Source organism: Lathyrus oleraceus, chromosome 7 (assembly GCF_024323335.1).
Source record: "Lathyrus oleraceus cultivar Zhongwan6 chromosome 7, CAAS_Psat_ZW6_1.0, whole genome shotgun sequence".
In the NCBI taxonomy this organism is placed as follows: Eukaryota; Viridiplantae; Streptophyta; class Magnoliopsida; order Fabales; family Fabaceae; genus Lathyrus; species Lathyrus oleraceus.
In genome coordinates this window covers 342,763,065-342,786,918 of record NC_066585.1, presented here as the reverse complement: position 1 = coordinate 342,786,918, position 23,854 = coordinate 342,763,065, and the positions used below count along the sequence as shown (strand labels likewise).

General features: G+C 32.1%; 1 protein-coding gene across 1 annotated transcript; it reads right to left on the bottom strand.

Moving 5' to 3' along the window:
- Positions 1-2,236: 2,236 nt before the first annotated feature.
- LOC127105875 (21 kDa protein) lies at positions 2,237-3,092 on the bottom strand. Its single transcript, XM_051043086.1, has one exon. It carries the CDS (start codon positions 2,979-2,981, stop codon positions 2,412-2,414), a length of 570 nt encoding a protein of 189 aa, XP_050899043.1. The 5' UTR covers positions 2,982-3,092; the 3' UTR covers positions 2,237-2,411.
- Positions 3,093-23,854: the final 20,762 nt, after the last annotated feature.

Below are 23,854 nucleotides of genomic sequence, written 5' to 3'. Positions count from 1 at the left end.
AACCTAATCTCAAATCGATCCTGTGTAACACACACACACACACACCTACTAATTGATCTATCAAATCATCGATCCTCATAAGCTGATACTTATTCTTGATAGTCACTTTATTCAACTTCTTGTAGTCAATGCACAACCTCATACTTCCATATCTCTCCATCACTAACAATATTGATGCTCCATATGGCGAAACACTCGGTCGAACAAATTTCTTCTTAAGCAACTTTTCAAAATTCTTCTTCAGCTCACCCAATTTGGAATCCATAATCACTGAGTCTATATGCATTTCTTTGCCTGGTATCTTGAAACACCACCTACATAGCCCAAATCCTTGGAAAAAGCCACCAAGTGAATTTTGAGGTAGAATTCCTCCAAGGACAAGTCTTCTTCCTTGTAAGTATACAAAATATCCCTTGTTAGGTAGTGACTCTGAGTCCAATACTTATGGAAGATATTCGAGCTGACAGAGGTAGAATTAGGACCCAAGAAGAAGATCTTTGTGTGGGCTTCTTCGAAAAAAGGAGTTTCCAGGTAAAAACGACCGTCAAGACCCTTCATGCTTTCAAATTAAGTCTCAAAATACGAGGTGGATTGTCGCAATGAAAACAAACCATAACCATTTGCACGTTTGAGGTTGTTTTGAATCTTAAAATGATGGAAGAATAGTATCATAATTGGCTACCTCTTTTATACTCACATAAGTGTTGAAAGACTTTGATAAATGCCTAATTCACAAGATACAATTGTTAAAGAGTGATCAACGGGTGGTTTAAGATGCTAACATCAAATTCTTTGGAGGGAGACAATATCATATGTTGGAAAAAAGCATTCTGATAAAGGAATAACACAAATATAATATCGTATGCATATCCTTTTTATCTTCTCCTGAGGGAAACACCCCTTAGTCGATCGTGGACCCAAAATTAGTCAAAGTTTGGTTAAAGGCACCTTTATGAGCAAAGACAAAAGTATCCCTTAAAATACTAAGATTCACCAAATCGCGTGAAACATCCTAACCAAGTTTCTTGGTCAAATTTGAAATAATCACCATGATTAAACAATATGTATATTTGATAGAATCAATGCATGTGTGGTAAAGTTTGATAAAACTCAAATTCCTTGGGAGCCCTAACGAAAGAACACATGGACAAAAAAAGACCCAAACTTTAATCTCTGGAGAAAAGATTGATGCAACGTGAAAAACCAACAACGACAAACGAAATAGTTAGTTTTGACTCAACATCGAAAACGAAAATACTTTCTTCACAGCCAACTCGCAGCAAAAAAGATAAGAGGGCACTTCAGAATCCCTTTATGCTTCATTCAGTCACTTGGGATTGTACAATCCACTGCTCAATATCAACGACCATGATCTTCGCAAAAATGGTCTAAAATCATTCAAGCACTCTAAAGAAGGTGAAATATCACTCCTAGCCAACAAGTAGAGGCTTGTAAGACACTCCCAGTTTTATAGTACAGTTCCCAAAATAGGAATTTAATGTGTTCAATACTAAGACTAGGGCCGTTTCCTTCGAGAATTTTGAAGCTTAATATTTCGTGGTCGGGTAGCAACATAGGTCACAATTCGTTGTCTTTCGACGCAAAGACAAGGACTTGAGGGATAACTGTTCCTGAGCGGCCACAAGGCCCAAGAAATGGACACTCAGTAGTGAATTAAGAAACTACCACATAAAGAGTATGTGGACCAATTTCTCTTCACCGTAGAGTACCCTTCCCGAGGTTACCATACATATCTCCTAGAATCAATCCAACAGTTGGTCGCATCCCACACACATGTAGTTATCAGTCATCCACCCTATTTAAAGAGGAAAATGTGTCACTCTCCAGATATTCAAACATTTCCCATTCGAACTTCACTTTCTTGCTCTTTTACTGACTCTAACGTTGGAGTCCTAACCTTACAAATCAGATCTCCATTCCACATCATCAAAAGTCTTAAACCATTGTAGCTCACTGTGAGTTCAACTTCTTCGATCATCACATAGTTCTAGAGCTGAACAATAAGTATTAATTATAGTCGGTTCATGAATCAAATGAGTTGACTATCCATAATTTAAGTTTATCACATTAACTTTAAATTCAAGTTTGATTCATTTCTTTCACAAACTAAGTTCAACGAATTAATTATCGAGTCAAATCTCAAACTATTTTCTAATGAATTTGATTCATAACAAGCTCCACCTACCACCACTTATCGACTAAAACAAACAACTAATTTCAAAAGAAATAAACATTTACTGGAATAAATTTCAAACATCTAATTGCTACAAATTTGCAATCATACACACACTGAGTTTAAGGTATTACCAACTTGATGCTACACATCTTGAAACTGCAACATGAATTACATTAATAATGCTGTAATTTTGAAGCTACAAAAACTATAGATCTTAGTTAGCAAGTTTACTTATCAAAGCCAAAGCATTGCTAGTCAATTGAGCCACTTGCACAATTTTCCCTCTCACTATTCTCTGAATATTGTGCTTTGCATTAATCTCTTGAAATCCGTCGGTACAAGTGCTCTCATCTGTCAAAGCAGCACTAACCCAAGTTTGTACATCACTTATTGTTACCTCAAAATTTGATGTCCTAAGATGACTCATCTCACCTATACACCTTCTGAGTTCATCGACAGAGTCACTCAACACTTCGACGCAATCCTTCATAGCTGCCGCCTCTCTAGGCTTCACACCCCGGCTTCTAGAGAGCGTTGACATGAAAGCTGAGGTTGATTTCGCCGAAGCAAGAGTCACGTTTAGAGCCGTGCCCGTTAAAAGGACGTGATTTGTCTGAATGAGATCTGCGTGCTTCACTAAGGATGCATAGCATAGTCTTGGATAAGTTGTGGAACTGCAAGAGTTTCTAATGAATAAGGTGTTGGTTTCTCTTGCTTGTATAGAGAGTGTGGTGAAGCTAAATGCAAAAAATATGAGAAGGAACTTTGAAGAAAGTGCTTCCATTTTGTTCCTCCTATATTATTCTATATCTCAATTGGGAGATGGGTGGATGAAAGAAAATGGGAAGGAAGGTAAACTATATATAGGACTCAAAATATCAAGAATCATTGGGGGATTTTTTTAAAAAAATTATGGCTTGGAAAATTTTAATTAGTCCTAAACATTTTATTATAAAAAATGAAGATTATTAAGCTAATAGAAAGATATTAATAATAGATTAATGTATTATGTCATACTTATAAAAAACACATTAAAGTATAAGTAAGCGGTTTGATTCGATTTTTAATATTCAATAAAATTAATATGATTTTTTTTCCAATCTCATCATCAACTTGAGAGAGTCCCGTTTAAAGTAAGAGAAAAACTCCGTTAAAATCAATATGATTTGAGTGATTGATACAAAATAACACCGTGTTTATTTCATAATATAAAATTTAATGCAATTCTTATTTTTTTTTAAATTGGTTTATTGTTTTTATTTGAATCAATATAAATTTTAACACCTTGTGGATAATCTCATAACTTGATCCAAACTAAAAAAATCGGTTTTTTATGAGGGCCAAGGTGCCATCCGGGAAGGGTTTGAACTATACACATGCATAGGCATTAACTAATTGAAAATAATTGGGAGTAGTGGGGTTTCTTGTTTTTCTTTAGAAGGGTGACATTAATGTGTGTAGGACCTCAAACCCAAATGAGTGCAATACACCTTGTCCAAGTTTAGTATGACTCTTGTTTTAGTGTAGTATTTGCCACCATGTTTGCAATTGTACTCTGTGGGCACAGTCACATAGTGGTAGCAATCTTTCCATAAAACATGAAAAAAATTGTTTTCAAACGAAATAGTTAAAATTTTGTGGGGACTGTACCCAAAGAATCTTTACATAGTGTTAATAATCATGAAAACTCTCATGTAAAATTTTGAAATTTTGGATTAAAATTTGAGATAAAATAGCATACTTAACATTATCGATATTTTTCTATTGAACATCGTCTTATGAAAAACTTATAAGTTTTAAATTTACCTTTAAAGTGGCGCTATCAAATACAATGCCATATATCTCTCTCTTCACAAATTTTTAATCTATTTTCAGGTTGCACGTCTACACCCTTTCACAAATTGTTTCCACAATGCATACCTCTAAATTATGTTTTTAGACAAAAAAAAACTCTCCCTCAATCGTCACACTCGTGAATCAGAACCATTGAAATCAATTAGATGAGGAATAAAAGAGAAAAGAAAATGATCACAGTACCTGAATGGAGAATGGGAAGAGGAAGCCTTGAAGACAAAAGGGTTTCAGAGCTTATAAGCGAAAAAAGAAGAAGAAACTAAGCATATTTCTAAAAGAGAGAGGATTGAGTAAAAAGAAAAGTTTTTGTTTAAGCCAAAGTTTGGGACCATCGAGGGTCTCTTAGATGAAAGGCAAAAAAGCCTAGTAGTAGGGATAATGATAACCCCTGAAGTGTTACAAGTCCTAATAAAAGTAATAATGATGTGTTAAAGCACTTTCCAAGACATAAAAGGTCAAGGGTCCAACAACAAACACATATCTCCTAAAAGTCAACATCTCACCCACAAGGTCTCTATGAGCTGAGAGATAAACCAGAGGAAAATGTGATATACATCAATCTCGCACATCATATATTCTTGATGAGAAGGGAATGAGGATTAGTGAATATATCCCAAGTGGAACTTTATGCTGAGATGGTTAACAATATATGACTTGATATAAAAATGTGATAGATCTGTGATTCACAATGACAGTACCCATACTCGAACCAAAATAACGCATCCAAGTCAGTCCGAACAAAATTAACCTTAAGCACTTCGCCCCTTCAGGCCTCATGCTTGGGGGAGTGTGTACGTCCATGAAATTGGGGGAATATTTACGGCATTAACCTTAAGCACTTCGTTCCTTCACACCTCAAGCTTGGGGGACGGTATAGATCTCAGAAATTATAGGTCAAATTCGAGGATAATTGGTCCGTTCTAGGCGTGGGATGAGTTTGAACCCTCAGCAAGCATATGCGACATATAGGCCGCTCCAATGACGAGTTATCCAAGATATGTATTTATGGACATTTGTCACATGCCATCAACATGTCCATATATGTCCTTAAATACACAAATGATAAAGTATTTGATCATTATTGTTCATCATGGAGAGTAAACAACATTCACGAATCTTCTCCCATATTAGAGTAAGAAAATATACTTAATATAAACCTAAGATTGTCATGATGGAAATCCTAGACAAACCCCTAGCCTCATGCTGATGAGTCACTAAAAAATTTCTCGCAATTAAAAAAATCTTAAAATCTCCGAATTGAAAAAATTATTATAATCATTATCCAAAAACTCGTCCAATTGATATATATATATATATATATATATATATATATATATATATATATATATATATATATATATATATATATATATATATATATATATATATATATAATATATATATATATATATATATATATATATATATATATATATATATATATATATATATATATATATATATATATACCTTATGAGCAATCCATTTAGTTCGAATGAAATATAAAAGAAGAATTATTGCTCAAACTTTTGTGATTTTATTGTAGGCTTTGTTTTCTTCCAATACAATGGTGAGTCTATTTTATAATATTTTTATATGTTTTATAATCTGCATTAGAGAGTGAAATTTTGTTTATATTTTCAACATTTTTCTCTCTTCTCTCTCATTTTACGATGCTTAGTTCCCCGTGCATTTTCGATCGTTAGGTGAACTGGCAACCGCTGGAGGATGGAACTTCCTGATGGAATATTTCCAAATTCCATTGGACTTGTCTAGATCAAAACCACAACAACCTCACAACCAAGGGTATTCAATTAGAAACAACAGAAAAACCAAAACCTTCCGCTGACGTTTTGAATGCCAACACCAACATTTGCAACATTCCAACGTCTTAGCTTCCACAACCGTGCATAAAGGGGGATATGATCGTCATTTCCATTCCGTAAGAAGAATACATCGCTGGTTTGGAGTTTTGTTAGCATAATCCCCGTGGCAGAGTAATTTGGCCAAAAGGATTAACTTTGTTGACCGTCATTGCCTTGAAGAACAAGCTTGCTCCTCAGTGGAACAATCTCGACAAATGGGATATCACATCTCTCGAGAAAGGATTCTATGAGTTTTCTTTCTCATTCCATGACGAAGTTAAGAGGGTTAGAGAATCTCCTTCATGGAATCTAGCACCAGGTACTTTGAAGTTGTTTCCATGGACAAAAGATTTCAACCTAAATCTTCAAACGGTCTCAACTGCTCAAACTTGGATTCAATTATTTGGGCTTGCTCGAGAATAATGGAGAGCTAACATTCTTTTCATAATCGCAAGCATCATTGGAACTCCTATCTACACCGATGTGCTAGCCTCTAAAACTAGGTTTATTCGTCCTTATGCTCATTTTGTTAGGAGTTTGGTAGATATGGACTTGTTAGCTAAGTTGCAACCCAATGATTTAGTGGATAGGAAAGGGTTTTCTTTTTTTGTTGACACCGAGTATGAAAACCTTCCTCAATATTATTCGCATTGTAAAATGATTGGTCACTAGAGTTACAAAAACCTCAAAGCTTCAAATGTTATTGATAAGTCTCAACCTAAATTCAAATCTAGAATTTAAGTCCTCGAACAAAATGCCCTAAAAGAGAATAATGGTAAATAGCCATGTAAGGAGAAACCTGTGAATTATGATCCGAAGGCTAATGGGATTGTGCAAGATCCTCTGGTGGTATTGGATCCTCAAACAAGTGATTTTAACAAAGATCAAGAAGCTGTTGTGCCTGACTTTGTTCCCTTTACACAAAATAAATTCAATGCCTTAGGTATTGTATAGGTTGATAGTAAATATTTTAAGGATAGTTCTCAGGACAAAGAGTTTGTTGATGCTACTTAGGCAGTGGAAGATGATTCCATAGAAAGCACCCTTTGAATAATAATGAGAAATTCCTCCAACTATCTTGGGACAATCTGGCTGAAAATGTAGAGGTGGAGGAAAACTTGGAAGAGGTAGGTGACGTTCCCGAGGACAACTTGGCTCATACGTTCACTCTTGTTAGAGCCAAAAAGAAAAAGAAAAAGTTAAAGTAACCCAGTGGATACATAACCATATCAAAGGTTGACACCTTAACATATTTAAAATCATTTGTATTTTCTGGAACGGAAAGGGATTGTCCAAATCCCCCACTAGGTTGGCCCTCAATAGAATAATTACCTCAAACAAGCCTGACTTTTTATTTGTTGCTAAACCTTGGATTTGTATAGATAGATTTCCTCAAAATTGGTTTCTCAAGCTTGGTTACAAGCCCATCACTATCAATAATGGGATTAATCACATACCTAACCTCTATAAATTTTGCAAAATTTCCCTTTTCCCTATCATCGTTCATATAGGTGATCAAGCCATTGCCTTCACTCTTATGATATACAAAAAAAAAAACGGTTTGGCAGCCATTTATGCTTCTACCAGTTATATCCATAGGAGATCCATGTGGAATAACTTGACATACATTCTAAATAACCACAAACTCCCATGGTGTATCATTGGGGCTCATGAGCATAAAGGCTCATTTTCTCCTTCTAAGCTTCCCATGACGGAGTTTCAAAATTGGACTAATTAAAATAAATCGGTCCACCTCCCTATAGTGGGTGCCTCTTTCACTTGGTCCAATGGGAGACTTGGTAAAGCTCATACCTTAAAATGATTAGATATGTCCATTTGTAATATGAAATGGTTGGACCTGTGCTTCAAAACATCTTGTATATCTTTACCCAAAGTTAGATCTAATCACCATCCCCTTTTGCATTATTTCAGCTTATCCTCTACCAATCCTGTTATTTCTTCCTTCAAATTCCTTCACATGGGGACCACCAATCCTAGTTTCTTGGAGGTTATCAAATCTATATGGAAAACAAGTTTCTATGACTGTCCTATGTTTGTGCTTATTGAAAAGCTCAAGATCCTGAAGAAAAATCTCAAAATTTGGAATCACAATACTTATGGAAATGTGCATTCCATAGTGAAGTTGACTAAAGTGGCTCTAAATCAGGTACGATTGGAGCTTCAAAATGAAATCATTATATGGTGTTGAGAAATAGATAGTGGAATTGCTTGATTCAGCTAGAGAATGCTATGAATACTGAGAACTTATTTAGGAAAGAAAAAGCTCATGTCAAATGGCTACAAGATAGGGACAAGAATACTAAGTTCTTCCAAATGATAACTAACATCTAACATGCAATAAAATGCATGTCGACCCTTAATTTTAAAGGTATCCTCATTTCTGACCAGGAAATCCTTTAGGTTCATGTTACTAACTACTTCAAGAAGCTTCTCTTCAAGTCTAACCACACCAACCTTGACCTTGATCTCATCAAGTTCTGCATCACTTGGATGATAATTGATGATATTAACACTATTATTACCAACTCTCCTTTCAACTTGGAAATCAAGAATGAATTCTTAGTCTTAATAAAGATGGTACTCATAGGCCTAATGGCTTTGGAGCCACTTTCTTCCAGTATTATTGGGATGTGATCAATGTAACACCCTATTTTACCGACTCAACATTTAATTAAATAATTCAATATAAAGTAAAAAGTAGAGTCTCACACATGCTTCACCATAGCATAAAAGAAGCACAAATAAAACTTTTAAAAACAAGCAGCGAAAAAACTAATAAGTTTAACATATAACTCACAACAACAATAAATGAGAAAGTGGTTCAATAATCCTCAAATAAAAGAAGACATGCAACAAAAGAAAACATATAATAGCTTATTCCCTAATGTTAAATATCAGAGTGAATCCACTAAAACCCGAACGATAAATAACTAAAGAGGTGCAATGACATCCTCTAGCCTCAAGCATCTATTCTTGCACCTGATCGTTTGTACCCCAGAGGAGCACATACGCAATAACAAACAAAATGGGGTGAGAATACACTCAAATAAATTAATGGTGCAAAACATGCCATGAGTAGTATCACATAAACACAATCACTAACACATAATCACCACATAACAACACATCGATTCATCATTCATCCACATCATCAAACAATCACATGTTCATTCACAACATCAACCAATCATAATGATAAATCGATCACAAATGTATGTATATATGTGATGTATCCGCAACTTGACTCTAAATGAAAATATGGTACCGACTCTTTGGACATCAGAGGTATGTTACTTATATTCGTCCACTGTCGCTCATGATCCCCACCATTGGACCAGAGCACACCAAACCATTATTGATTTGTCACCATAGACTCAACAACGCTTCACTGATTCCCATTTATAGAATAAAGCTACTCACTCCTGATTCCACCACTAAACATAGCACACCAAAATCGTTACTGATTACTCACCATTGAATTAATAATGCTTCATTGTCCCTACATACACAAATCAGCTACATACTCCCGATCTTGCCACTATACTAGAGAAAACCACCCAACTGAAGTTCGTACACAAATGAAACATGAAAAATGCACAAATACGCCAAATAAGGCCACAAACACGACACATCATATTCATGCTTACATTATGACTCACCATTGCATAATTTACACAAGCATGACAACAACATGCATATTCACATAGCATACTAATATTTATGCACAACAATAATTTACCAATATTAATTATATAATTATTTGATATCTTTCAAAGTATATCGATTTGCTCACCAACACATCAAACACCACAAAACAACATCCAATAATTATTGAATTTAGAAACAACATGAAAATATGAATCGAAGACCCAAAACCGGTCCAGCTAGACCCTTACGGTGGGCTTCCAAGCCATGAAGGCCATCACTGGGATGACGACCTGTTCGTCATCCATTCCCCTTGCCCGTCACCCATCTGACGACCATGACGGTTTTCTCGTCATCTTGCCGACGAGTGTCAATTTTACAAAGCGCGTTGATAGGCTTCCTGTCACGTAGGTGATGATCGTCACATATGGGCATAACACACTTTGCGTTCTTCTTCCATTGGATAACTTCTAAAGCTCTAATTTCACCCCTAACACACCCGAATGGACATAATTGATCCAACAATAATTATATCATATTGAACATGTTAATCTCCCACCAATTAAATTCTTAATTCATCAATTACTCATAGATTCAAAGTTACATTCATGAAATCAAAACTCATCACTTTCAACAACAACAATCATACTCATGGCAAATCATCATGAACAACAATTAGCACATCAGAGTACATGAAATTCATGTTAATATCAACAATCATCACATATCCACCACCAATTCGTATCAATGACATACAGTTACCAATCAATAGAAAGAACGGAAGGAAATAATTCATTCATACCCTTAAAAGCATATTTAGTCTCTTAGGGAATTACCATGAGATAGTGTTATGCGTTAGCTTTTCAATGATTCAAACTGCGCCTCAAACAGATTCATGAAACTCAAATTATGACAAAAATCGTATTTGAGCAACATCAACATGGTCATGATGGGTGGACCGTCACAAAGCTGAAGACTGTCAGCTCGCTGGATGCAATGACTGGTGTCTCATCACAAGGGTGACGGTTGTCATCGCTGCAGAATGCAAAATTCTACGTTTTTCACCATTGGATGCCTTTCGGACCTCCGATTTCGATTCTGTAAAAAGACAAATGCTCATAATTTGGCACAAAATAATTATATAACAACTATAAAACAACCAACACAAATTATAAAGACCTAACATCAAATAATCATCAATAACACATTGATGATAACAACAACATTCAGAATGCATCTAATCACATTATATACAAATTCCAGCATAAACACAATACGAATTTCATGTATTTTAGAGTATTCATAATATAATTTTTATAAATCTTAATCAAGAATACATAACCCACAACAATGGTGGAAAAAATGAAAATCCTATAAGAGGGTAAGGATCCATCCCTACCATTCAAGTATTTGACACCCATTATTAGAGTAATTCTCTTCTCTTACCATAATTTTCCAGCAAAATAAGCTTTAGGCTATGGTGTCCTTCCCCTTCAAGTGTTTCCTAGGTTTTTCTCTTTTTTCCAAAAATCTATTTCTCTAAAAACCCTCCAAGTTCACGTATAGAAAAAACTCATAGTCTCCACTAATCTCATAATTTATATTTACTTAATTTTACACTTTTAATTATTACTCTATGACTCAATTTAATCTTATTCTCTCACCTTTTAACACTAACTTTCTATTAATTCTATTTTCCACTCAAACTCTTAATATTCCTAACCCTAAAGGATGGATACTCTCATATTTTGCCTAATAGACCTTCCTTTTACTGGCCCATTAATCTTTGGAATCAAGAGACCCCTCTTTCTAAAGCCTTCATCATGTGGAGAATATTCCATAACAAGCTTTCTACATATGATAATCTTACAAAGAGATGTTGCATCGATCCCTTTTGCTCCATTCCTTGTAACCTCCATGCTAAAACAACCTCTCATTTGTTCTTCCAATTCTCATTTGCCATGCGTATTTGGCATTGGTTCCTCACCACGATCAAAGTCTCTCAACCTTTTGATGTTTTTGAAGCATTGCAAATTTGCAACAAAAATTAAAGTTAGAAGTGTAAGGTCATTATTCAAGCTGCTATTGTTTTTATATTCAATAATATATAGTCTGCCATAAATAACTTACACTTCAAGAATCACAATGTTCATTGGATGCATGCTCTGAACCTGATCCATTCCAAGATCTCTATCATCAGTAACAACACTAAGCAAGTTTCCAACTCTTCCATTCACGACTTCTCTATTACAAAGTCTTTCACGCTCGCATCCAAGGATTCTACTTCGACCCCTTATCTCGTTTGGAACTCTCCTCCTTTTTTTCTTACCTCTTCTTTGTATCATGACAAGTCAGACTTATCCGATATACATTTTGATGGTGGTGTTCGTTAGGTCCCCCACTTTTTGATTCTCTTTTTATCTTATTTGGCCTTTTAAAAAAAATAATGTGCATTATATGTACTGATTATACATATTTTGAAGGAGTGTATATGGAATGATGGTTCAATTCATATCAAATATATAGAAAAAATGTATATAATATTTGACAAAAATAAAATATTAGAAATCAAGACAAGATCAAGAAAAACATTTAAGGAGGAGGTAGCAGCTACTATGAATTTGAATTTGAAAATAGAGTAAGAGTTTTATATATTGAAGAATAAGAATTATCAATTTTTTTGTTTTTTTTTTGTAATAATGGTGAGACTATTTTATAATGTTATTGATTATACACATTTTGAATGAATGCACATGGAATGTGCTTCAATTTTATATCAAGTGTATGAAAAAAAGTATAATATTTGGACAGAGACAAAATATTAGAAATGAAGGCAAGATTAAGAGGAACATTTAAGTGAGAGGTGACATCTACCATCAACTTAAAAATATAGTATGTTTTTAGGAAGTTGTTTGTGTCTTATTTCAAATACATTTTTTTTGTATCAATTGTGTTTGATAGAATAGTGATATAATAATATTTATTTATTTATGAAGTGTTACCACTTTTGTCGCAATGTGTTACTAATAAAAATATTCTTTTATTTTTGAATTAAGTCAATACAATAAAATGTAATATATAATATTGATATATGTGTATATTAAAAGAATTAGTATAAGATTAAAATATCATTTTGAATATGTAAAAAATGTATATTTGATATAAAACTTATTTTTAACTATTAAATAACGTGAGATGAGTGGTGAGTTGCATGCTCTAAAAACATTGATTAGTGTTAGATGTATTCAAATACAACATAATTTTTCATATTATTATTTTAAAAAACAATTTAATAGATTGTATATTTAAAGAGGGATTAGTGAAACAAACAATCAACATTATATATAATAAACTCAATTGTATATTCTGTCACTATAATGTCCTCTTGACATGTTCAAAGGAACAAGACGAGAGCTACACAAAGAACCACAAACAACATAATCTTAGTCTCAAACTCAAACTCAATAACAACAATTAAACCATAAATATATAGATTTCAAAACTTTGCTAAATATAACAAAATAGACGACAACAACAATAACATCAACAACTCATAAATAGCAATAAATAACAATAATATTAATATTATATAAATCTAATTTAAACAACAACTCAAAAAATTAATAATTTCTCAACAAAAATACAACAACATCAACAATGAATCTATAACATCAACAACAACAACATCAATGTAACATGAATAATGATGTTAGACATACTAGATATGCTAAAAAGAAGAAGAAGAAGAAGAAGAAGCGAACATGAGCCCTAAACATATATCATCTTTGTATTTACTTACTTTTTCAAGAGTTGGAGGATGATATGTGTTTAGGCTTCTTCTTGTTTAGAGCTCTTCCTTAGGGTTCTCTGGGAGTTATTTTATTATATGGATTTTAAGTAAGTGAAACTGAACGCTACAAGATAAACTATCTATCTATCTATCTATCTATCTATCTATCTATCTATCTATCTATATATATATATATATATATATATATATATATATATATATATATATATATATATATATATATATATATATATATAAAATAATTTTATCTCATTTTTAAATAAAACTGAGATGAAAAGAGGCATTTCCGTCGATTTTATTAAATAACCAAGGTAATATATTACTTCCAAAAAATGGTGAATTATAAAAAAATGAAAAATAAGCTTCATTTTTCAATTTTTTTATCATTCATCAGTTTCTTTATGTGCTGCAATATTCAAATAAGGAGTTGTACCGTGAAACAACAATATTGCTTGCAATTCAAAATATCTTTAGGAATAAATTTCCAAGTGTTGTCAACCTGAAAAATGAATGAATTATGGAGTGTTTTCTTTGATTGACAACATTAAAAGATTATTCCAAAATATAATAATAGTCTTGCAAAAGGTGAAAACAACAACAACAACACCATTATGTGAGACGAGTTGAAAGAGTTAAAAAATATTTTGTTCAAGGTTGGTATTATTAGAAGAATAACATACAACACAAATTCTTGAAGATTTTTTTCTATTTTGCAATCCATCTCAAAGAGTAATGTGTATGTGTCTGGAGCGACTATATATGAGTTAGATTTATGGTAAAACTTAATGAACGAGTATTTTTATAGTAAAATCTAATCATCTAACCTCTCGGTTATATAAGATACAGAAGGAATTCATAAATTAATTTATAAATAAAAGTAAACTAAAAAATAAATACACCATTTATAAAGAAATAAAAATTTAAACTACATATGCTGAGATTCGAAGTATGTCTTGAATTATTTTTCCCTCTACTATATTTTTAAATCAAGAGAATAGATGGTATTTAAAAATAAAATAAAAAATAAGGCGCATCTTGGTATTATTATACTTTGATATTTTATTCGATGAAGTGAAAACTTTGTTATAAAATTTATTTTTTAGGAGTGTTGGTAAAAAATATGATGTAGTTGTTATGATTAATATTAATAAAATAATTTAATATATTAATAATAAACTAAATATTAATATTATAGTATTAACTTTTGAAAGATTCGTGTCAACGATCTAGTCAATATAAATAGGGACATACTTCAAACTATATTTCAATTGAACAGAAAATATTAACATTGATTCAATCTTACTAGTTTCAAAGTTACTCAAATCAGTATTCTTTGTCGGAACATTATATAATTAAAAAACTTAAAAATATTTATAATAGAGTAATATTTTCGAGGGTATAATAAAATAGGGAAAAACTAGTAAGTCTATGTATGAAGCTTGCCCAATAAGTCTAATATGAGTGATTTTGTCCTTATGTAGTATGAGTATTTTTATATTTTTTTACATGCTCCCAAAACTAACAATAACCAATCACTACATTGCAAAAGATTAAATAGTTGTAGATGGTATTTTTGTTTACACATGTTAAAATCATAATTAAATGACGTGGGGTACATGAGTTTGATATTTACTTTATAAATGATGGAGAAACGTATCACATTTTTAGTTATTGTCATTGATACTCAAGTTGAGAAACAATCAAACCTTTTCACAACGTGAGCAAATTAAGACAGGATATGGACCATTATTTTGTTGATGAATTAATTAGTTAGGACCAATATTCCACATGGCAAGTTCTCATCATCTATACCATCTCCAAGTTGCAAAAGCTTTTGGATTTCTCTCACTCTCTTCTTTTGTGACATGTTTTGAAAATAAAGATATTTTTGAATGGGTGGTATAGAATAAAATAGAATAAAACTGAATAATATAATTATATTTTAAATTTAATTAGTTATTTAGTATGGATTTTGATCGATAATTGTTGGTTGAGCATATAGTGTTTTGTGAAATTAAAAAGACTCAAGAAAAATAACGTGAAAGAAAAATCAAAATAATAGGATCAAGTTAAACAAATAACACTTAAAATATTTATCCAATTCAATCCAAAATTATGTATTTTTTGGAGAGAAGACATCTCTTTGATCTACTATCAATCAATAGTCTTTAACAAAATATTACAAATAATTTTTATAAAAAATTAGTTCATCAAGTTCATAAGAGTGCATCCTAATTTTTATTAATTATAGAGTCAATTCTCTCCTACTATCCATACATAAATCTATCAATCTCGTATTATTTCTCAATCCTTGGATAACCTCCAAAGATTATCTAGACGATTAGATCAAAAAATTCTAAGAAATTATTTCTTTGTCTTTTTTCTCAACCCTTAGATGACATAAATTGCTTGTATCTGACATGGACTTTGAGGTCATGTCAATTTATTCATAAAGAACTTTGGTACGCTCACTAAACTTAAATCACTCTTTGAAAAATAGATTAAGTTTAAGCAATATTTGAACCTTGACTTAGATAAAAACTTGGTAAATTTTTAAACAAATTAGAGAAATAACACTCATTTATCCAATTCAATCCAAAATTATATACTCTAGGAGATAAGACATCTCTATGATCAACTATCAGTAAATAATCTTCAACAAAATATTACAAATGAATTATAAAAAGTTAGTTCATCAAGTCATAAGAATACATCCTAATTTATATTCATTATAGAGTCAATTCTCTCCTACTCTCCAAATATGAGTCTATCAATCTCATATTGTTTCTCAACCCTGGGATATCCTTCAAAGATTATCTAGACGGTTAAATAAAGAAACCCTAAGAAGTTATTTCTTTGTCTTTTTCCTTAGAAACCTTCTTACTCGGAAAAAATGACATAAAATGCTTGAATCTAACATAGACTTCGAGGTGAGGTCAATTTATTCATCAATCACTTTGATGCTCTCTACAAACTTAAATCACACTTTGAAAAATAGATTAAATACAATCAATGCTCGAACATTGACTTAGATAAAGAATTGGTAAACATATTCATTGGATTGTCTTATGAAGCAACTTTTTTCACCAGAATCTCCATCGATTCGATCATTGCCTCAATAATGAGAAAAAATGTCGATCTTCTTTTGTCTATCATGATATATTTGATGATTATTCAAGTGAGTAGAACTTTGATCATCACAATGCATCTCCACACATTCTTGAGAGATTCTGACTCCCCAATCATATCCCGTAACCATATGGTTTTCTTGACCCCTTAAACAAGGGTAACATAATCCACCAACGTTTTAGATAATGCCACATTTTATTTTTATTTTTGTTCAAACTAATAGATGTCCCAACAATGTAAATAAAAAATCAAAGAAGGATTTTCTAGTGTCCATATTTCCAATATAATTGGCATCTACATATCCCTCCAAAAACATATTTCTCTTGATATGAATTTTTGTAATTATAACAACCTTTCAAGAAACCATTCAAATAGCTCATCACCCACTTCAAAACTTCACGGTAAATTCGGCTCAGATTTTTCATAATCTGACTTACTACGCTAATGACATATGCTATTTTCGGTTTACTACAAATTATTCAATACTTGGTGCTTCCGGCCCCACTTTCATTGGGAGTAATTTACATCATCTTCTCCTCATATTCAATTTGAGAATATTGCATAAATGAAATCTTAGTGTGATGACCCAAAGGAGTGTCAGACGTTTTAACATCATGTATTCTAAACCGAACCACCACATTCTTCAAGCAACTAGACTAGATAAATTTTTTAACTCCTTTTATAATTTCTCATTATTTTAACTCCTAGGATCTCCTTAGTTTCGCCAAGACCATTATTCTCAAATTATACATTCAAAGTCTCATTGATCTTATCTCTTTCTTTCTTTCTAGAGTTGTATATAAATATATCATCAACATGTAGAAGTAGGTAGATAATGGCTTCATAATTCCTCTTTAATATGTAAACACAATTATCATAACTTTTTCTCACAAAACCATGCTTTAAAAGAAATTTAGAAAATGGGGTACCATTAGATAAGGCTTTTCTTCAATACATACACATATTTATTTAAAACACACATTTTTTACTTGTTCTCAACAAAACCTTCAATTTATTCAATGTAGATTATCTCTTTAAGTTCTACATCCAAGAAAGAGTTATTGAAATCCATTTTTTCCAACTCAATATTATATTTATTCATTGTTTCCTTTAGGATCCTTATATAACAATAGTTTATCGCAGGTGAAAACATTTCATTATAATCAAGTTCTTATATCGAAGTAATACCCTTAACACAAGTTTTACTTTATACCTTAGTTCTTCATTCTCTGAAATACCTTCCATTTTCTTGAAGATCTACTTGAAACCAACCACCATTTATCTTTCACATAAACTCACAAGTTCCCAAGTATGGTAGTTGTCAAATGAATACATATCATCATTCACTTTCTTCCACTATTTCTCACTCTTTTTCTTTCCACTACCTCCTTAAAGAACTTTAGTTGTGATTATTGCAACACTTTTGTCACATTTAAAAACATAACAAATAACATTAACATATCCTTTCTTTTGATGTTGTATAATCACACGCATTTTCCTATCACGAGTCAATTGATAGTCTATAGTCGATATAAGTTTCCATTTCTGATAAATTGAAGAAGGAGCCTAAGCTTCCTCCTCGTATACAATATCATTAGTAGGAACATCTACCTTAAGTCGGTTTATCTCAATCTTAGTTTTTGATTCTTTCACTTCCAATTCTTTTCACTTCATCTTCAATTGGGTTTTATAAAAAGTAACACCCCTAATTATAATAAGTTTAGATCCAATGGGATCCTTCTTCCACAACTTATATCCATCTACACCTTCTTGATAAAACAAACTAACACATATTTCATATCTCTAGAATCAATTTGGTCTTGCTTGATATGTAGAAACATTAAATGTACGAAAAATATTTCAATTTGAGTAATCTATAGGTTTCCCTGTCTAAACCTCGACAGGTGTCTTAAAGCCTATTCTCGTGGATGGACATTTGTTGACTAAGTAAGCTTCATTAGCAACAACTTCACCCTATAAACTCATTAGCAACTCGCCTCCTAACACAAAATTCATCTTACTCTTTCCAAAATAGTCATATTTATATGTTCATCTAGGCCATTTTATTTTGGTGTACCAATTATAATTATATGTATTTTTATACCTTGTTTCTTGCAAAATTCATTAAGATGCTCTAAAACAAACTTTAAGCTATTATCGAACCTTACAATTTTTATTTTAGTTCTAATTTTGTTTCCTACAAGTGTATGTCATTCGTTAATATTTTCATAGGTGTCCCTTTTATATTTTAAAATTTGAACCCATACTCTTCATATTCAACCTCAAACCAAAACATCATTGATGAATGTTGTTTAACTTTAGGAAAGAGTGTGAGTTCTTGTTGTGAGGTGATTTATTAGATGTCCTAATTTTTTATGAATATTTTTCAAATAGAAAAAAAAGATTGTGAATGTTTGGAGATTGAATTCTAGTGAAGAAATAAAAGAAGACTTCTCCTATAGGTTTTGGAGATTCTAGAATATGTTATCATATCGAGGCTCTCACAAAGGAATCCAGGAAGAATTAGGTAAAAGTTATTATGGATAGGATCTTGGAGTGCATTGAAGATCTGTGAGAAGGTGTATCAGCTCAAGATCGTGGATCTTGGAGTTGTTGCAGCCTCGTGAGATGTGCAGTTGAAGGAAAATAAAGAAATACAATTTTTAAGTGATTGGTATATTGGAAAGTGTATTAATTCATCTAATGTAGTAATAATGAGAAATCCCAAATTTCTATCTTAAGGACTATGTGATATTATAGGGTTTTACATATTAGAAAATAACGCGGTTAAAATATGTTATGGATAAGAGTGTGGCCTTGACCCCTTTTGTGCCATAAATTGACCTTGTAACAACTAAGCCTTATTTTTAATGATTATTGGTTCTTTAGATTATTTAGACTTAATTCCTTAGGGAATAAACCATTAATTTTAAATCAATTCATATGGATATTAGGAAATCATATATAGAATCAAACATGTAAAATATCAAGAACAGAACAGTTTCAAGGTGTTATCCCATGCCTAGGTGATAACTAGCTATAATATTCATATAATCGTTACTTATTGAAATTACTTTCTAATAGGTAGCCGTTTTTAAATTCAAAAATTTTGAAAGTAAAAAATATTAAGAATAGATGAAAATAAATCAAACGAGGATAAACTAAATTATTACAATAATCAATTGAGATTTACAAATTTTATCAATAACATAATTCATCCCTAGCATTAAGAATTTTAGCTACTCATATTCCGAATAAATTTCATTGAAAAAAATATAAATGTTACTCATAAATCAGTAGTAAGGAAGAATCACCATATAAATTTGTTGAAATATGCTCCCCACCACACCTTATGTGTTTGCTCTACTCCAAATTTCTTTTTTTTCCTGTCTAAAACTAAAAATAAAGAGAAGATAAGTTTTCTTCATTTATATATAAATTTGGGCATCTTGATGCTTCCAAACGCGTTTGGAAGCGTCTAGACATTGGCTTCTTAGCTTTCATTTATCATTGCTCGTATATCAATCAGAATTATGACGCTCTAGATATGGTAAAAATATTGTACACACATCATGATGTATAATATCCTAAAAAATAAAATTTATGAATCTTTGTCAAAATTCGTCTCATTCCTTTTTTAGCCCTTTCATTGAGTAAAGTTTTTTCTCTTTTTTCTTTTCTTTTCAAGTTAGTTAATTTTTCAACTCATTTATTTTTCTCTTTAGATTGTATTCACATTCATTTGATTTCCTTAATTTTTAATTCATACCCCAAATTTATTGGCCGATATATCAACACTAACCTTAAACTTAAATTATACATATATTTGAAACTTAATCCTTCTAATCCAAGTATGACATGGAAGTATTTATGATAAGGGGTATAAATTAGGATATAAACAAAAAGAAAAGGGAAACAGACTCAATGAGATTTTGTAAAGGATACAAATAAAGATGCTAGCTTGAATGACTTTAGGATAAAATAAATAATTTTCCCCAATATGTGTAAACATCACAAATGAAATAAATTAATAACATATAAAAGTTTTAAATAAATAATACATACCATAATGCTCCTAATTTTTGAAACAAAATATCTGAATTTTTCTGTTGCTCACCATGTCGGGTTAGACATAAAAAACGTACTCAGTTTATCTAGTCTTATGTGGCTTCACAATCAGTTAAAGTAAACCTGCTCAACCGTTTGTATGGATTTATAAAATCACATTAAAATATTTGAAAATATGTAAAAAAATACTTTAATAGGTGGTGTAGCGGTAAAAAATTTGAGATAAAGCTATCGATTCATTTAACTTGTAAAACAAGAGTCGTCATCGCGCTTTTATTGTTTCCAAAGGAAAAAGAAAAAAATACGAACAAAACCCGAAAAAGTTTTTCTAAAAAAACAAAACTATTAAAAGAGATAAGAGTCAGGGGGTTAGTTATGCAAAAAGAATGTATTAACACCCTAAACATCCATGGTACTCCATGGAAACCTCTTTGAAAATATATACATTTTGATTTGAAAAGGGTGTTGTTTGCAAAAGATTGAAGAGATGAGAAAATAATTTTTTGTAATGATTTTTGGTGTTTTCCAAGACTTTTGAATTCTCATACCTACATACCAATAAAGTGCAATGGAGGATCAAAACCTCGTAGTTCATGGTAAAAATAACAAAGATGTTTATTTTGATTCATTCATTTTTATAGAAAGACATTTTTTCATTTTAAGGAGAATACTCAACTAGTCACCCACAAGTATGAGAACTTTGCATCATCATGAGAAGGACTCCAACTTGGATAAGGATCAACAAGTATGCCACTATGGAAAATAATTATATCAATACTATGGAGATATGAGAATTATATCTAAACTATGGAAATGACTTATGTCTAATGCCTTGAGAAAAGTTTTAAAAGAAAAAGTTCACAAAGGGCACAACAGTTATTTGAGTGAGTTATGCATTTTTTTAAGTCTTTTGAAATTGGTCTGAATATACTTAAGATGAATTAGCATTTATTAATGAAAAAGTTTGAAAATCACTTGACATAAGTCAAGGTTTATTGAGAAAGTGGTTCAAGTTAAAAAAACAAGAAGGTTTTGAAAAAGTGAGAGATTTTGAAAATTAAAGAAGAGGAGGAGAATAAGAGACTATCATAGGGCATAAAGTAAAAGCTAGAGAAGAAAGATCTAACCAAGAAAATGCCATGAGGAGTAGGAGACTTATAATCTCACTTATGAAAATGCCTTTGTTTTTGGGACAAATTTAGTGCTATGTTAAGCAATTGTAATTGGACTTATGTAGAAGTCACAACTATTTGAGGCCGATCAATAATAATGTTTGTGTTAATACATGCTAGATAAATAATATGTAAATCATTCTCCTAAAGTCATGTCACACCAAAAAGAAATAAAGGGGATGATCTGTTGGTGTAAGCCCTAGAGGCCAATACATTTTGGTACTTGTATCGAATAATAAAAGGCATTCTCTTTATTATGGTTGATTAATAAAGTCCCTGGAATAGATAGTCCGTTTAATGTATTAAGTGTGACTTAATCATGAGAACACATTAAACATAAGGACACTATTCCTAAAGTATCCATAGTCGAGCTTTAGTGTGAAGTGGGATAATATTAAAGCATTAAGACTATTATGTTTGTAGACTGATGATCACATCTCATGGATCATGGATAAAGAGTTATCAAGTCTTAAACATAGGTATGAATATTAGGAGTAATATTTATACCGGATTGACCCGCTATGAGAATACTATATAGAAAGTTATGCAAGGTGTCATAAGTTATTCTCATGGTGATAATAGTGTATTCCACTCTTCGACCTGAAACCACTATGGATCCTAGATGTAGAGTCAAGTGCTTTATTGCTGATCCAACGTTGTCCGTAACTGGATAACCATAAAGACAGTTGATGGGTACTCCACAAAGCATGCTGAGGGACATGAGTGACCTAGATGGAATTTGCCCATCCTGCATAACAGGATAAATGTCTATGGGCACAATATTGAACTGGACAAGGATGACACGGTCTATGCCTTGTGTTCAATATAGACATAAGGGCAAAAGGGTAATTATACACATAATTATTATCACAGAAGGAATTGTCAGATCACTTGACATTTTCGTGTCTTGGGTAGCAGTGATGTGTTGCTAGATACCGCTCACTATTTATTATGTTAAATGCGTGATTTAATATAATTGCCAACGTCACGAAAACCTACAGGGTCACACACAAAGGACGGATTGATGAGAGATAGAGTAACTAAGGAATATCGTAAGGTACGGTACCCTTAAGTGAATTATAGAACATCGTAAGGTACGGTGTACTTGAGTAGAATACGAAATACGGTAAGGTACCATGGGCTTAAGTGATTTTGGGCATATTATAAGATATGGGCCAAAATACACTTAAGTGGGCTTTTAGCTTGAAGCCCACACAAGTGGTTCTATAAATAGAACCCTTGTGCAGAAGCAAAAGGTTGGCGGTTGCATTATTTCGTTTTTCTCTCTCTCTCTCTCTCACTCAAAGCCTTCATTCGTACCAGCTAGCACTGAGATTGAAGGAACCCGTTCGTGTGGACTGAGTAGAGACGTTGTCATCGTTCAACGTTCGTGATCGCTTCGTGGATTTGCATCAAAGGTTTTGATCGTCACAAGAGATCTGCACCAAAGGTTTCAACCGTCACTAGAGGTAAATATTCTATCACTGATCATGACCATTCGTAAGGATCTCTAAAGGAGAAATTTTAATTTCCGCTGCGCTTTGGGTCGCAATTCTCCTTCATGATCAAGCACAAAGGCTAGGAGGATGGTCCATTACTTTAATCCACACTTCATGACATTTAGGACAAACTTATGTATCAATCCAAAGTACCTTAAATGATCCATGATCAATTAGGAGGTAGATTTGAAATAATGGAAATTTATCAAGTACCAGCCCATACATCATGAACAAGATGGACACAAATCATCCAATTGATCAAAAAAAAGAAGGAGATGAAGAAGAAAGAAAAAAGAGAAGTCACACCCAAATTGGACCAAAAGTTTGATCAAGTCGTTATCAAAATCAATCATCCATTTTGGTGGATAAGGGTTTTCAACCCATCAACACCCGAGATCCATTGAGTGTGATGAGACTTGAAGTCCAAACCATCATGATCCAAGGCCAACAGAAGTTCACAAGGTCACACAAATATAAAATACAATTTAATTAAATAAAATGCACCAAAAGTATTTTTAAATGAACTTTAAAATAGAAATAAAATGAAAAATCTATAAAGTCATTCAAAACATCAAATAAATGACCAAGAAAAC